The sequence below is a fragment of the Cnephaeus nilssonii genome (assembly GCF_951640355.1).
Source record: "Cnephaeus nilssonii genome assembly, chromosome: 22".
Taxonomy (NCBI): domain Eukaryota; kingdom Metazoa; phylum Chordata; class Mammalia; order Chiroptera; family Vespertilionidae; genus Cnephaeus; species Cnephaeus nilssonii.
In genome coordinates this window covers 27,413,232-27,428,265 of record NC_137093.1, presented here as the reverse complement: position 1 = coordinate 27,428,265, position 15,034 = coordinate 27,413,232, and the positions used below count along the sequence as shown (strand labels likewise).

The following is a 15,034-nucleotide window of genomic DNA, read 5'->3' as shown; positions in this document are numbered from 1 at the left end:
CAGAGTCGTGGAGGTGGAGGAGTTGAGGTGACCCGCCCAGCTGGTCAGTCCGTCCTTGGAGGACACTCCCAGCCGCCGACCCAGAGCCACAAAGCAGCCCTCTCTGCTATGGCTTGACCGACCAGGTGGCCACACATCACCCAACAGCCCCGTGTCTCTGTCTCATCCACAAAAGATAGGCACGCCCCCTATTGGAACCACACGGTATCTGGGACCCCCTGCCCCGTTACCCACTCTCCTAACGACCAAAAGAAACGCTGAGGTGATCTTACTGGCCTGCCACACCTTTCCCCCGATCAGCACATGATGAGTGAACTGCCACTTCTCCCCCCCGCCTTAGCTGAAGGGCTGATTTATAAAATAATAATAATTATATATATATTTGTTGAATTCAGCGAGGAAGGGAGAGGGAGAGAGAGATAGAAACATCAATGATGAGGGATTGAGCCTGCAACCTGGGCATGTGCCCTGACTGGGAATTGAACCAGCGACCTCCCGGTTGCTGGGTCGATGCTCAACCACTGAGCCATGCCATCCAGGCTCCAAATGCGTTTTCTTTTTAAAAAATAAAAATATATTTTATTGTTGTTTTGTTTTTGTTTTTTTGTTTACAGAGAGGAAGGGAGAGGGATAGAGAGTTAGAAACATCGATGAGAGAGAAACATCGATCTGAATGCCTCCTGCACACCCCCTCCCTGGGGATGTGCCCACAACCAAGGTACATGCCCTTGACTGGATTGAACCTGGGACCCTTCAGTCCGCAGGCCGACGCTCTATCCACGGAGCCACACCGGCTAGGGCTCCAAATGCATTTTCTTAATCCCATGGTGTGACTGCGAGAGAAGAAGGTGCTGGCGAGCGGTGTGCAGGGAAACTCACGAGGGGCTAGATGAAATGGTCCCCGGGCGGGAGCACACAGGCCCCCCGCGGGGCTCTGACCTCCTTCCTAAGCGCCATGATGCCTCTGCCGATGGCTGCGGCCCGGGCGGGCTCAGCTGTGGCTCCTGGGCGGGCTGAGCTTGGAGACCGATGAATGTTCAAAGGTGCTTCTGCCCACAGGCTGCCTGGCGAGCCTGCGAGTCCTGCTGAGGGACACCAACCACATGGTGCGGATCAAGACCACCGAGGTGCTGTCCATCATGGCGACCCACAACGTGGGCAGGTGGGCCACTGTTCACGGAAGCCCATGTCGGCTCCCCCCCCCCCCAATGGAAAAACAAAAGGCCAGGGACCAGAGAACTTGGATATTCCCTTTGAAGAGTTCATTTTAACCCCAAACACAAAGGGTCAGGCATCCATCCACCCCCCGTGCCACCGGCCTTTCCTTGGAGGTGGGCCCACAGATTCACGTTCCCCCTCCTCTTTGGGACGTAAACCACACCTGTCACTTCGTCTAATTGGCAGCCGTGGTTTCTTTCAAGAAGAGCAAGAACTCAGACATCAATGAGGTGATCTGGATGCAAAAACCTTCTAGGGTCTTTTTATAATCATCTCACCTTTCTTTAGCGCAGTGGTTCTCAACCCTCCTAATGCCGCGACCCTTTAATACAGTTCCTCGTGTGGTGGTGACCCCCAACCGTAAAATTATTTTCGTTGCTACTTCATAACTGTAATGTGAATATCTGTGTTTTCCGATGGCCTTAGGTGACCCTGCTATCGGTTCGCGACCCACAGGTTGAGAACCGCTGCTGTAGAGCCTAAGACCATTGGAAAACACAGATATTTACATTACGATTCATAACAGTAGCAAAATTACAGTGACGAAGTAGCAACGAAAATCATTTTATGGCTGGGGGTCACCACATGAGGAACTGTATTAAAGGGTCGCAGCATTAGGAAGGTTGAGAACCACTGCTTGAGAGACTCACTTTTGAGCCTCCTCAAAGCATTCCACTTGGTTTTCATGAGGAAATAAAAAACAAACAAACGCTTGTCTCTCATCCAATGGGCTGACCTAATATTTACTTCACATACAGAATCGTAACAATGAGGACGACAGGCGTCCATAGGCTGGAGGCCGGCAGGGGGCTCACTGCGCTGGAGCCTCAGGGCTGGGTGTGGACAGAGGGCCAGGCAGCCGGCAGGTCAAGGGAGGCCGGTTGTGGGCTCTGCTGCCTTGTCCCCATTTGCAGAGGGACCGAGGCTCCGAGGAGCACAGGGAACCTTCCGGGCCACAAAGACCCGAGTTCAAGTCCTAGCTCTTCCCTCCACCCCACAGGCCACGCTGCTCAGGGCCTGGAGGGTCCACTGCTGGCCGGGGGCCTTTTTTTTCTTTTTTAAACAAGGAATTTTTATTTATTTACTGTGTGTGTGTGTGTGTGTGTTGCTAATCCTCACCCGAGGATATTTTCCTGTTGATTTTTAGAGAGCGTGGAAGGGAGAGGGAGAGAGAGAGAGAGAGAAACATCGAGGTGAGAGAGACACATTGATTGGTTGCCTTCTGCATGCACCCGGCCTGGGGCTGGGGTGAGGTGGGGCGGGGGATCGAGCCTGCAACCGAGGTACATACCCTTGACCGGAATCGGACTTGGGACACTTCAGTCCGCGGGGCGATGCTCTATCCACTGCACCAAACGGGCCCGGGCCGGTCTTGGTCTGCTCTCAGGAAGCCAGAGGGTGTGGCCTGCAGCCGCCTGCGCGGGTTCAGGGTCGGGGGGGGGGGGGGGCGAGGAGGGTGGGCAGCGGACGCCTGGTGCTCCCCGGGGCCTCCCCGGGCCTGGTCTTCGCCGCGTCTAAGCCCAGCTCCCCCCTCCAGAGACGGCTTCCTGAGGCACGGCATCATCGCCGTGCTGTCCCTCCTGCTGAACGACCCGCAGCCGGCCTGCCGCGAGAACCTGCACCTGGCCTTCAAGCACCTGGCCCAGGTGCCCTCAGGTAGGCCCGACGGCGCCCGCAGCCCCCCCACCTCCCGGCCAGGCCAGGCGGCGCCTCGCTTCCGCTCAGACTAGCGCACAGGTTTAACAGTTCCGCTTCACGTCCGGACTGAAGGGCCCTGGGTTCGAGTCCGGTCAAGGGCACGTCCCTCGGTTGCAGGCTCCTCCCAGGAAAATAAGAAGACCCCCCTCGTCCGTCGCTGGCAGAACCGTCTCTGGGCTCCGGGGAGGGGGGCTTGCACACACTTCTCTTAAACGAGCCGTGGCTGATTCTCCGGGGTGGCCGTGGTGGAGAGGCAGCGAGATATTGGGGTGTCTCCATGACAGGCCGGTGCTTGGGGCTGAGCCCCGGGCTCCCCATGTGGGAACCTTTAAAGCAGTGGTCGGCAAACTCATTCGTCAACAGAGCCAAATACCAACAGGACAACGATTGAAATTTCTTTTGAGAGCCAAATTTTTAAACTTAAACTTCTTCTAACGCCACTTCTTCAAAATAGACTCGCCCAGGCCGTGGTGTTTTGTGGAAGAGCCACACTCCAGGGGCCAAAGAGCCGCATGTGGCTCGCGAGCCGCAGTTTGCCGACCACGGCTTTAAAGCATTCGGAGAAGCAGAGACACAATGGTCATGGATGTCAGGTACCACCACTCGGCTTTGCTGAATCTTAACGTTCCACCATATTTCATAGGTGCTTGGATGGCTGCTTAAAACCCCCACGCCATCCAAGTCCCCTGCGAGCCTCCTCCGCTCAGCCCCCCTCATCCCCCCGCCCCGTTCTCCTTCCATCGTTTGGGGACTGTATCTCCACCGCGCGTCTATATCTTACCACCCATGTGAACAGACACAGATCTTCCCCTGCGTTTCCCAACTCCGTGTAAACGGATCTTGCTGGCCATCTCCCTTTGCTATTAAAACAATGCCATGCTGTCACTCTGAGATGGACCCGTGTCGCGTCATGGGCTCTAGTTCGTGATGAGAACCGCGGCGCACCCCCTGGAGCGCGGGTGCATTCTCACGTGCAGCACACTCACCCCCCCACCCCCCACCCCACCCCCGGCCACTGGGCCGCCGCTCCTGCTCCTGAGCCCGAGGCGCTCGGGTGGAGGAGAGCGTGGGGGGGTGGTGTGCCTGCTCAGCCAGACACCCAGTCTTGCAAGGCCTCGTTAAAGGTCTGTTTTCACCAAGAGAGAGAGAGAGAGAGAGAGAGAGAGAGAGAGAGAGAGAGAACGCAAGCCTTCAGCTTGGCCCGAAGTTGCACGTGCTGCATCCTCGTCAGCGAGCCAGCGGCGTGCGGAGCCGGTCGCTGTGTGCGGCTTCGCTGTCTCCCGTGACCGCGGGCAGCGGCATCGTCCCTCTGTCCGGCGCCGCCTGGGTCTCCTCTCCCGCCCAGGGCCCCCTGGGAGCCGAGCCCGTGTGTGGAGCTGTTTCTCCCCCGACCCCACTCCTCACCGATCGGAGGGGAGGCTGCATTGACTCTGGCCCCCCACCCCGGCGGGTCGCACACGTGGGAAGTGCTGTTTCCTGGGCTTCTCCCTGTTGACTTGTTCGCTCACGGGTCCAGCAGCTTTTCATCTGAACGGAGCCCGTCTCGTACACCGTGTGCGTGCGTGTGTGTGTGTGTGTGTGTGCGCGCGCGCGCGCGCGCGTGTGTGTGTGTGTGTGTGTGTGCGCATGTGCGTGTGTGTGTGTGCGTGTGCGTGCGCTCTTTAAGATAACCTGGTGCCGTTGAAGAGCCCCTGAAGATTGCCTGCCAGAGCTCCTTTTCAAAGTGTTAAGAGCTTTGTTTTTCACCTTGACCTTGTGAAGGTGCCTGGGATGGGTTTTCATTTCGGTGCTGAGGTCTCATCTAGCCCTGGCCGGGCCAACACTGTCCTAATGACAAAAGCTCTATGGTCCCGCCCCCCTGCCACCCCCCGCCCCCCCGGCCCGCGTCTCCTCCCTGCAAACTTTTCTGGAATCTACACGCTCCGGGGTACCGAGGAGTCGGGGCTCTGGTTCTGACAAGCCCCATCCGCGGCCACGTTTTTAAAGGTCATTTGTTAGTTGTTTTCTTGCTGCATTTCACTCGCTCACCCCTTCGTGTGTTTGACAAATGTGTTGGGGTATCTGGGGGGGGGATGGAGGTCTTTCCTCTGAGCCCTTGCGCGGGGTGGAGTCTGGTTTACTGGCTGTTTTCCCAAAGCAACCAGCAGGGGGCGCCCCAGGACTGTGACAGCCCGGCCGGGCCCTGCTGTGACCTGGGCCGGGGTGGTGGCCTTCAGGAGAGGAGGGCCCGGAGGGCAGAGGAGTGCCTCCAGGGGGGGGGGGGGGGCAGCCCAGGCTCCCGAGCGCCCGCCTGCAGGACACGTGTCTCCATTCCTGGCCGGGCGTTCAGCTCCAGGGCTGAGACTGGGGGCTCTTGGGTAACTGGACTTTGGGGTGCAGCTGAACAGCCAGGGGGTCCCTGGAAGTGTCTCCCTACCAGACCCACTGGCCATGCCCAGGCCCCCTTGGGCCCTCTCTCTGACGGTGGCATGCCTGGGAATCCGGCCCCCGCACCCCTCCCCCCCCCACTCGCTCCTGTGCGGGGCTTGGGGCTGCTGGCCCAGCTTTCCCCGCAGTGTTGTAAGGACCTGACCCCGCGTGCAGCCTGGGCTTGGGGTGCTGTGGGTGGAGGCAGACGCGCCTCCCTTGGGGGAGAGGCTGTGGGGATGTGCTGGGGCCTCTCCCAGGGCCAGGCCCGGGAGGGACAGGGCACAGTGGGAGATTCTGGCCCCAGGTTTGATCCTGGTGGTTTTGAAGTGCTGGGGGACATCCCTGGAGTCATACACCCTCAGGACTAGAGAGAGAAATCGGGGGGCTGTGTCCAGGGGGAGCTGAAGCCGTGGGGCAGGGGTGGGGGCAGCAGGGCCGTGTCAGCCTGACCGTCTTCACGGGCAGCGGAACCTCCCAGCCCCCTCCAGCCGTGCCTTTTTAGGCTAGCGATGCTCACTGGTCCTCTCACAGCCGGGCTCAATGATTTAAACCACGTCACTTCTACAAGAGCCCCCTTGGGTTTTGCTGTTTGGTGATGTGGGAAGGCGTGAAGGGGATCCCGCGTGGGCGAGGGGCGGGGCTGGGCGGGGAGAGCCAGGTTCCTGGGTGACTAGGTGCTGAGTGTCTGCGTGTACACGCCTGTCGGCGGCCCCTCACCCAGGGCTCGGTGTGGGTGTGGGTGCTGCATTCGAGGAGGCGACGAGGGTGGCTCTGTGCGCCCCGTGGGCTCCTGATCCTTCCGTCCCGGCAGTGACCAGGGGCAGAGGCAGGCGAGGAGGCAGGCCTCGGGAGGCACGTGCCCTCTGCTCCGCCCGGGAAAGGCGTCTGCACCACTCCCCGACCTTGACCTCGACCCTTTCACCTATAAAACGGGCCACAGCAGACGAGCTCCGCCGTGAGTGTTAACGGGATCTGGGAGGAGCCGGTGCCGGGTGAACAAACACCCGTGACTTCCGATCGGTGCTTCCCCCGCACGGGGATGCTCTAACCCGAGTCAGCGATGGTGGGCCGGGGGCGCCTCCGGCTGGTGCCACGCCCTGCGGGACCGCCTCCGGGCACCTCTGCGGGGACAACTCTGACCCTGGCGGGGGTGTCTTTAGGGTGGGAGGGGCCTGGGTGCCAGTGCAGCCCTGGTGGGTCTTGGGGACAGTGGGAGGGCGGAGCCATCATCACCCCAGACCACAGCGCCTCGGGACACATGGGCCTGGCAGGGTTCCTCACTTTTCAGAAGGTAAGTTTTTCTTTAATTCCAGAGAGAGGAAGGGAGAGGGAGGGATGGAAACATTAATGATGAAAATCACGGATCGGCTGTCTCCTGCATGCCCCCTGCTGGGGATCGAGCCCGCAGCCCGCAACCCGGCAGGTGCCCTGACCGGGGATCGAACCATGACCTCCTGGTTCCTGGGTCAATGCTCAACCACGGAGCCACGCCGGCCGGGCAGGCTCCCCACGCCGGCAGGCTCTTTCCTCTCTGAGGGTGTTTGTTCTTGACGTGCATTTCGAGAGGAGTTACCCACGTGTGTGTATGGGAGTGGGGGGGGTGAGTGGGGGGCCTGGGGGGGCGGAGGGGAGAGGAACCTCAGGGTGGACGCGCCCAGCCCTCAGCCCTGCACACGCAGCACCCGGCTCGGCTGGCTCGTTCGGGACATTTTATTTTCTGAAAGTAGACAATCTTTGACTTCCACACCACACCGGCCCCGCGTCCCTCTGTGCGTCTCTCCAAGTCCTCGGCTGTGCTTCGGCGCCGACCTCGGGCACACGGTACCGAACGGAGGCGGAGAGGAGCTTTGGCAAGGTCTCGGGGCGCCTTCCCTCTCGGTGGCAGGGGGTTCGTATTTACACGCGATCCTCGGCCAAGGTCCTCCCACGGCGGCAGGTGCCACGGGCCCTGGGCCAGGGCGGGGGCTGGGGTCCCGGCAGGGCCTCCCTCAGGCTCCCAGGCCGGCTGAGCCTTCACAGGAGGCAGAGCGGCTCTCAGCCTCGGCGGTGGCGGCCAGGGCCCGTCTCCCGCCTCCCCGTCCCCTCCTCGCAAAGCCAGGGAACCCCCTCGAACCACCGGACAGTTAGCTGTGTTCCTTCGCCCCGAGGGGAAGAGCCTCCTTTAAACACGTCACATTGAATTTTCTGAAACAAAAACGAAGCAGAAACCGCACCAGGAACAGGAGCAGGGGACGGTCCGGATGACAACTGTGACACTCAGCAAGCCAGACACGAAAAGGACCACCTGAAAAAAACAGGTTCCGAAAATCCGCGTTTTAAAAAAAGAATACGCGACTGCATTTGAAATGGTCTGTTTTTTCCTGCGAAACACCACGAGGTTTGGCAAAAAAAAAAAAAAAAGGTGTCAGAGAAGAAATCCCAGGTCTAGAAAACACCGGACGAGCAGCGGGAAAGCCGGAACCCAGCTGGCCTCGCCGGGACAGGTGGCGCCCCTCGTGTTGTCGCTGACGCGTCGAAGCGGTTTAGAAAGAGCTGCGAGTGGCGCGAGGTCTGGTCAGCGCTGCGTCTGGCCTCGCACCCGGCTCCGGGCGCAGAGCGTGGTCCCCGGTGGCCGGGGTGGGCGTGTCCAGCGGGAGGAGCTCGGACCCTCCCTGGTCCTCCCTCCTGGTCAGCGACAAGGTCCCCGTTCTAGGGTACAGCTGGCCTCCAGGTGGCCCCAAGGCCTCCCCCCGCAGTCCCACGGGGCGGGGGGACCCCATGCAGAGTGGGGCCAACTCGGGGAGGGGGAAGGGCCTTGGGGAACGTGGTGACAGCGCCTCAAATCTCCAAGAGACCCCGACGCTTTGGGGCGCGCCGCTGTCTCCAGACTGTGTGTGCGTGCGTGTGTCTACCTACCTAGCAACCTATCCGAATATGGTTATGTTTGTGGAAATGTGGGGGCCAAGGAGGCGGAGGGGCGGGGGGGGGGGCGTTCTCCAGGCCCCGTTTTCTGGCCCTGGGCGGGGTCTCCCCAGCACGAGCGGGGCTGGGGCGGCCCCCGGGTTCCGTCGCGGGCAGACGGCTGGCCGGCCCCTCAGCAGAGGCCGATGTACTTGAGGTTGTTCTGGATGATGACGTCGGTCACGGCGTCGAAGACGAACTGGATGTTACTGGTGTCGGTGGCGCAGGTGAAGTGGGAGTAGATCTCCTTGGTCTCCTTGTTGCGGTTCAGGTCCTCGAACTGCCGCTGGATGTAGACGGCCGCCTCCTCGTAGGTGTTCTGGCCCTTGTACTCGGGGAAGCAGACGGACAGCGGGATGCGCCGGATCTTCTCGGCCAGCAGGTCCTTCTTGTTCAGGAAGAGGATGAGCGACGTGTTGATGAACCAGTTGTTGTTGCAGATGGAGTCGAAGAGGCGCAGGCTCTCCGCCATCCGGCTCTGCGGGGAGGGACACGCGGCGTTAACTGGGGGCTGCGAGGAAGGACCCCAGACCCCCCACGGCCGAGCCTCCCAGCCTGGGCCTGGCCCCCACAAAAGCACCCTTCTGGCCCTGGCCGGTGTTGCTCAGTGGATAGAGCGTCAGCCTGCGGACCAGAGGGTTCCGGGTTCGATTCCGGTCAAGGGCACGTACCTTGGTTGCAGGCTCCTCCCGGGCCTGGACCCTGGTCGGGTGCGTGCAGGAGGCAACCCATCGATGTCTCTCTCTCACATCGATGTTTCTCTCTGCCTCTCCCTCTCTCTCCCACTTTCTCTAGAAATTAATTGAAAAACATCCTCTAGTGAGGATTTTAAAAAAAGCATCTTCTGTTGGGTGTTCCCACTGCCGGGTGCGCTGTCTTCAGCGTCTCCCACGGGTCCTGCCGCCCTGAAGTGGCTGCACCCCCGCCCCCCACGCCCCGAGCCTGGCACGGGTTGGTAAGAGGCTCCTTCCCTGTTGGCGCCTCCTCCGGGCCCAGTGGTGACGACATGTGGCTCTGGGGCTGCAGCCTGGTGGACGGGGCTTCGGGTTTACGGACTTATCTGACCAGATTATACCACCGACGTGGTAACCACGAAACCGCCGCCGCACTGGCCGTGCAGACACGGCGCTGCTTGCCTGATCCTCACCTTCCTAGCCCCATCGCACAGATGAAGAAACTGAGGCTTAGAGAGGCAGGAAACGGCTCCGAGTCCCACAGCCCAGAGCTCCAGGCTGGCTGCACTTCGGGGTGGACGGGCGGTGCTGTCGGGCCCAGGGGGTCACCCCAGGGTGGGGGTGCCTGGGAGGCTCCCACGGAAACCCTGCTCTGCCTCGGACCCTGAGTTGTCTGAGGTGCAGGGCGGGCAGCGTCAGTGCTGAGAGGGGCCAGGCTGAGTGGGGGAGGATGCTCAGAGGCACGGCCGGCCGTTACCCCGACAACAGAGGAGCTGCCCCGAGAGCCGGCGCGCCGCCCGCCCGGCGGATCATGTTCTGCAAAAGCAACGCGGGCTGCGTCTTCGTTAGAACCAGCCCTGGAAAGCCAGCGGCTCAGGTCGGGGGCCCTTCTGCAGAGATGAGCGGAAAGCAGCGCCCCATTCCCAGCAGGGCCCGAGCGAGAGCGGAGTGGCGGCTGGAACCGTCCCGCCGCTGGGAGCACTCAGCTTTAGTGGGTTCCTGGAAGCCAATCACAGACTAACGGCGCTGTCATTTCTCACGGGAGTGATGTCATAATCGGGCTGCGCGGTTCTGCATGGGGACCAGTACACGCAGCCACTGGCGCACATGCATGAATCCGTTGAGCAAAGACTGGAGGTCACACCCCCTGAGCGGCAGTGACAGGTCCCAGTCGGCAGGGGACAGAGCCCAGTTACCAGGCAGGGCTCTCCGAGGGCTGAGAGGGGGTCTGGCCACTAGCAGGTGGGACCCAGCAGGCCAGTGGCTGGGGAAGGAGCTGGGGTTCAATGGTGGGTTTGCAAGCCCAGAGTGGGGGCCAGGCAGAGGGGACAGGGCACGGTCAGGGTCCTGGCATGGGACCTCCCTGAGCCCTGCTGGGTCACCTGGCGGCTCAGGTGCCCAGCCCGCTCTGTTCAGGAGCTGAGCGTGGAGTTTGGGAAGAGGGGCGGGGGGGGGGGGGTCCTCCACACGCAGGACCTCCCAGGGCTCAGCAGGGAGCCCGAGATTGCACCAACCGCGCCTCCTCTTCCAGCCAGCAGCCCCCCCGCCCCCCGCCGCGTTTCCCTGTCCCGCTGCCAATGCAGCGGAGGTCGGGGCGCTTCTCGCGGACACGGACCCGCTGGAGATGCCTGTGCCCCCGCGGCTCCGGTGCACCAGCTCTCTCCGGGCCTGCCCCCCGGGAGATGGGCCGGGGCTCGTCCGCACATTCGTTAATAGAAACAACGCGCCGCCTGTCGGGAGGCCTGGGCGGCAGGGGAGCCGGCGGGGAGGGGCGGGGCAGGCGGAGGACTCAGTTTCCTCAGCTCTGGGACGGGCGAGGGGAAGGCCCGAAGCCCAGTGCGGTCCCCGGGGAGGTGGGGCTGGGGGCGGGGCCGTGGCATGAATGAGCTCCATTCACCGGGGACGGAGCCAGCCCCGTGGCTGCCACCCGGCAGCTGGGCCACCAGGCCTGTCCGGGCAACAGGGTGCCAGGCTCCAAGGGCGCCAAGCGCGGGGCCTGGCATGGAGGCCGCCTGGCAGTGCCCGCTGGGTGGGGCAGAGGTGGCTTAAGGGGCACAGGGTCGCGGACAGCGCGTGGCCAGCCTAGTCCACAGTCTGGTGCCCGGCCTCGGTCACCGGCAGGGGCAGGTGAGGCCCCGAGCCCTCTGCTGGGGGCCTGGTGGACCAGCCTGAGGCCTGCGCACCCCCAACTTCTCTAGCGGGTGAGAGGGCAAGTGCGCCCCACTGTCAGACCCGCGCCGACGTCCTGGCAGGGGCGTGGCAGGGGCGGGGCGTTGGACATGCAGCCGGGGACCGTGTGACGGGTGGTGCCACCAGAGCAAGCGCACGTCAAGCATGGCGCCGGCACTCAGGAAACAGCTCACGCTGTCCCTAAAGCGGGGCCAGCCGTCCAGGGAGAGAGGCCTGGGGTGCTCGGGGCCTGCTGGGTGGCCACAGGGGCAGGCGGAGGCTGCACTAGGGGGTCCCGGGCCCCGAGGGGGAGAGGCCAGGCTGTGTCCAGGCCGCGGCTCACAGCCCTGTGCTTCCCCAGGCAGCCAGCCCACCGAGGGTCCCGTTCCTCTGGGGCTCATTTCCCCTTCGGGGTCCCCGTGTCCCAGGGGAGCTGGAGGAGCAAGACCCTGGCTTGCGCCGGGGGCAGGGGTCCCGCTGAGGTGAGACCGCCGGAGGATGCGACCCTGGGCCCCGCAGCCACGACTTCCTGTGGCCTCTGCTGCCCCGGGCGCAGGCCTCCGGTCGGAAACAACAGAACTTGGGTTTGGACGCCCCCAGGGGACGTGGGACTGTTAGGGACCAGGTTAGGGCCGTGGTTAGGGCGGGTGGGGGCGGAGACGCCTGTCTGCCCTGTGTGTGTGCAGAAGCCCAGCACCAGACCTCAGTCTACCCCCAAACTGCAACCCCCCCCCCCTCCCGTCTGCCACTTCCTCTCCTGAACCACGACTCCCAGGGACCTGGCGCAGTCCGGCGTCCGTGGTGGCGGGCACTGCCCAGGCTCCCACCGTCCTGTCCTGCGGCTTCCCCGACATTCACCCTCGACGCCCACCGTTTCTAAGGAGCCTCTCTGACAGCCGCCTCCCCTCCTCTGGGCCCCCCACGCCACACACAGACGGGGCAGCAGCTGGTCCTGCCGCGAGGCCCGAGGTTCCCTGGCCGCCCCGTGCTGCCGGCCTGGCTGCCCCTCTGCTTGGGTCTCCCCTGTCCTCAAGGAGCTTCCAATGCCCATGGGGCCGAGAGGCGACAGAGATGGGCAGACAGACAGACAGACGAACACGAGCAGCCAGCGGCATGGACGCTGCTTCCCCGCAGAGGCCGGCCAGGGAGAGGGGGCGGCTGGGAGCCTGAGTCATCTCTCGCGCCTGCAGGGACCGCTCGCTCGGAGCTCGGAGCTCGGCCTCCCCAGGCAGCTCCAGCTCCAGCGTGTCGCCTGTAGGATCTGCCGCTCCTCCCCCACCCGCCCGGGAAGCGCGTCCCCTCGCTGGAGGGCAGGGCCGGTAGCACCGGGTGGAATCACAGAAGCCCGGTGGACAAGAGGGCACGTGTGGCCGTGGTCAGCCACCCACAGAGCAGAGGGGCTCGGAGCACGGCCGCCCCGGGGCCTTTCCGTTGCTGAGCTGCTGAGAGTGTGACAGCAGCTGCCACCCAGGGCGGCCGCTCCCCTCCCTGCGCCGAGCCTGAGCGTAGTACCCAGACACGCAGTAGACTTGCTGCCGTTTCCATGACAACCGGGAGGAAGCCTCCATCCTCCGAGCCCAGCACACCAGCAGACTGATGGCGGGAGGATGCAGCGGGTTCCTGAGCCCGGCAGGTGTCCCTCCCTCCACAGCTGTCTGTCACTTGTTGGGGTGCGGGTAGGAGAGGCCGCTGGGTGCTCCCCGAGAGACAGGCAGCGCGAAGGTCCTTTTAGTGACCTGCCCGGCTGGGGAGGGCCTCCTGGTGGACGGAGGCGGGAAGAGGGCGCTGTCTCGCCCATGTCACTCTGCGGGGTAGAAGCCTCAACAGCCGCCCTGACGGCACTGCCCTCGCCCCTCCCGTGGGGGCTGCGGTGCTGACCCCATGCCCGCTCTGTGCAGCTGAAAGTGGCTCCCAGGGGCTCCCAGTGCCAGGAGAGGCGCTGTCGTGGGCTCCACCCATGTCCCCATTTTACAGACGCAGAAACTGACTCAAGGGCTCCCCTCGCCTGCCCAGGCCCCTCAGCCTGTGCTTCTCCTGTCATTCCCCCACTGCCACTGGCCTCAGGAAACGGGGGGTCTGGGGACAGAGGTGGGCGACCCGGGTCACTCCTGGTTAGCACTCCCACCTCCCCTTCCTGCACACCCTGTGCTGCGGTGCTGGGCTGGAGGGCGGGGTTCATGAGGCTAAGGAATCGACGAGCCCCTGATTGACGGCTCCTGGGGCCAGTCCGCCGGGACAGTGCAGAGGGGCGGAGCTTCCACCCGCTGCCTTGTGGGCAATGGGCTCAGGGTGGGGTGCTGCCTGGGGGGCCCTCTCCCCACAGGTGCCCAGGCCCAGGGTCAATCAAACTCACTCCCCATGAACCAGGAGGTCACGGTTCCATTCCGGTCAAGGGCACAGGCCTGGGTTGTGGGTTCAATCCCCAGAGTGGGGCGTGCAGGAGGCAGCCGATCCATGATTCTCTCTCATCACTGATGTTTCTCTCTCTCTTCCTCTCTGAAATCAACAAACATATATTAAAAAAACAAACAAAAAAACCCCCACGTAGTAACGGGGCTGGAGGCCTCGTGCCCCACCCAGTGCGCACCTCGTCTGAGCCCAGAGCTGAGGTGCACGCTCAGCCCCACCGCCTGGCTGTCCCCAGCACCTGGGCTCTGGACCCCGGGGGTCACTCTTGGCCACACCTGCAGCTCCCAGCGAGTGGGACAGAGCAGAGAGCAGCCTGACTCAGAGGGACCGCGTCCCCTGAGGAGGGTCACATGTGCCAGCTGCCAGCACTGCCCAGTGCAGAGGGCGGGCGGCTGGAGGGCGGGTGCTGATCAATGAGCTGACTGGGGGGGGGGGGGGGAGAACACGGCTGTCCCTTCAGATCTGTGCAGGCCTCTCCTCCCCCTGCCACTTCCTTCAGCTCCTGCTCTGGGGCTCCCGCCACCACCACAGCCAACCAGGTCACTTGGCTCCCTGGGCCGGCTCTCCAGCGGCTTCCATCACGAGTGGATGGTCAAACACCCTCCGCCTGGCTCCCCCCCTCCTCCCCCGCGGGGCCATGCTGTCCCTTCTGACCCAGAGGCCGTCACGGTCGCTATAACCCGTTCTGCTGATGGGCTGCGCGGCTGGGAGCACCACGGCAGCCGCGCTATGGCTCCCGGTCTGCCCGAGTGCGGTGCTGTCCGTGGCAGGCGCCCAGCAGGGCGGTCTGCCCAGCCTGGGCCAGGGCGGGCGGGCCAGATGGTGCCCGCCGTGTGTACTTGGAGCGGCAGCGCTGTGCGGGGGCCGGGTGAGAGGCGGCGTGCGTGTGCCCGAATGCCCTGCCCTGGGCGGGCCTGGGCCACGGAGGGTCAGGAGGGAGGGTGGGGAGTGGTCTCCCCTCTCCCCTTCCCATGCCTCGCGTTCGGCGGGGACCGGGAGGACAGCGGGGGGGGGGGGGGGGGGGCGGGTACCGTCCCGGCCTCTCGCGGCCTGTGGCTGCGTCCCTTCTCCCTGCAGCGCCGCCATTCAGCCGATCGATCTGGCCAAACGGCCCGAGAAGGCGTTAGATGAGCAGGGCTGCGGCTTCGCAGTGACAGGCTGTGTGAGCCTGTGTCGGTGGGTGAGGCCTCGGGGTCACTTTCCTAGCTGAGCCCCTCGTGGCCAACCCCCGGGGGCTCTGTGTGCAGAGGTCCCAGGGCCTGACTCCCCGTGTGCTCCTGCGGGGGGACCTGCCACCCCGCCCCTCCCGCTCCCCCAGCTGCCACTGCAGACACGCAGCCCCGAGGCCACGGACGTGTGAGGAGGGAGATTAGCGAGCGGCACAGGAAGATTAGCAGCCAGGGTGCGCACACCTCCCGCCTCCACTCCGGGGCCTCGGGTCTTCCCGGGCGTCCCCCTCCCCGGGGGTGAGAGCGGCGGGGAGAAGGGCCGCTCCTCCTCCCGTCTCTTCTCCCAGC

At 63.7% G+C, this 15,034-nt stretch overlaps 2 protein-coding genes across 2 annotated transcripts in view; one reads left to right on the top strand and one right to left on the bottom strand.

Moving 5' to 3' along the window:
• RSPH14 (radial spoke head 14 homolog) overlaps nucleotides 1-15,034 on the top strand; it is a gene marked incomplete at its 3' end in the record, with an annotated part of 55,623 nt that overhangs the window by 6,257 nt on the left and 34,332 nt on the right. The window lies entirely within an intron of this gene.
• Nucleotides 7,031-15,034, bottom strand: part of GNAZ (G protein subunit alpha z) — a 33,594-nt gene continuing 25,590 nt past the window's right edge. The window contains exon 3 of the mRNA XM_079762930.1: nucleotides 7,031-8,743. Within this exon, the coding sequence (XP_079619056.1) occupies nucleotides 8,399-8,743 (345 nt within the window). The 3' untranslated portion in view covers nucleotides 7,031-8,398. The remainder of the gene's footprint in view (nucleotides 8,744-15,034) is intronic.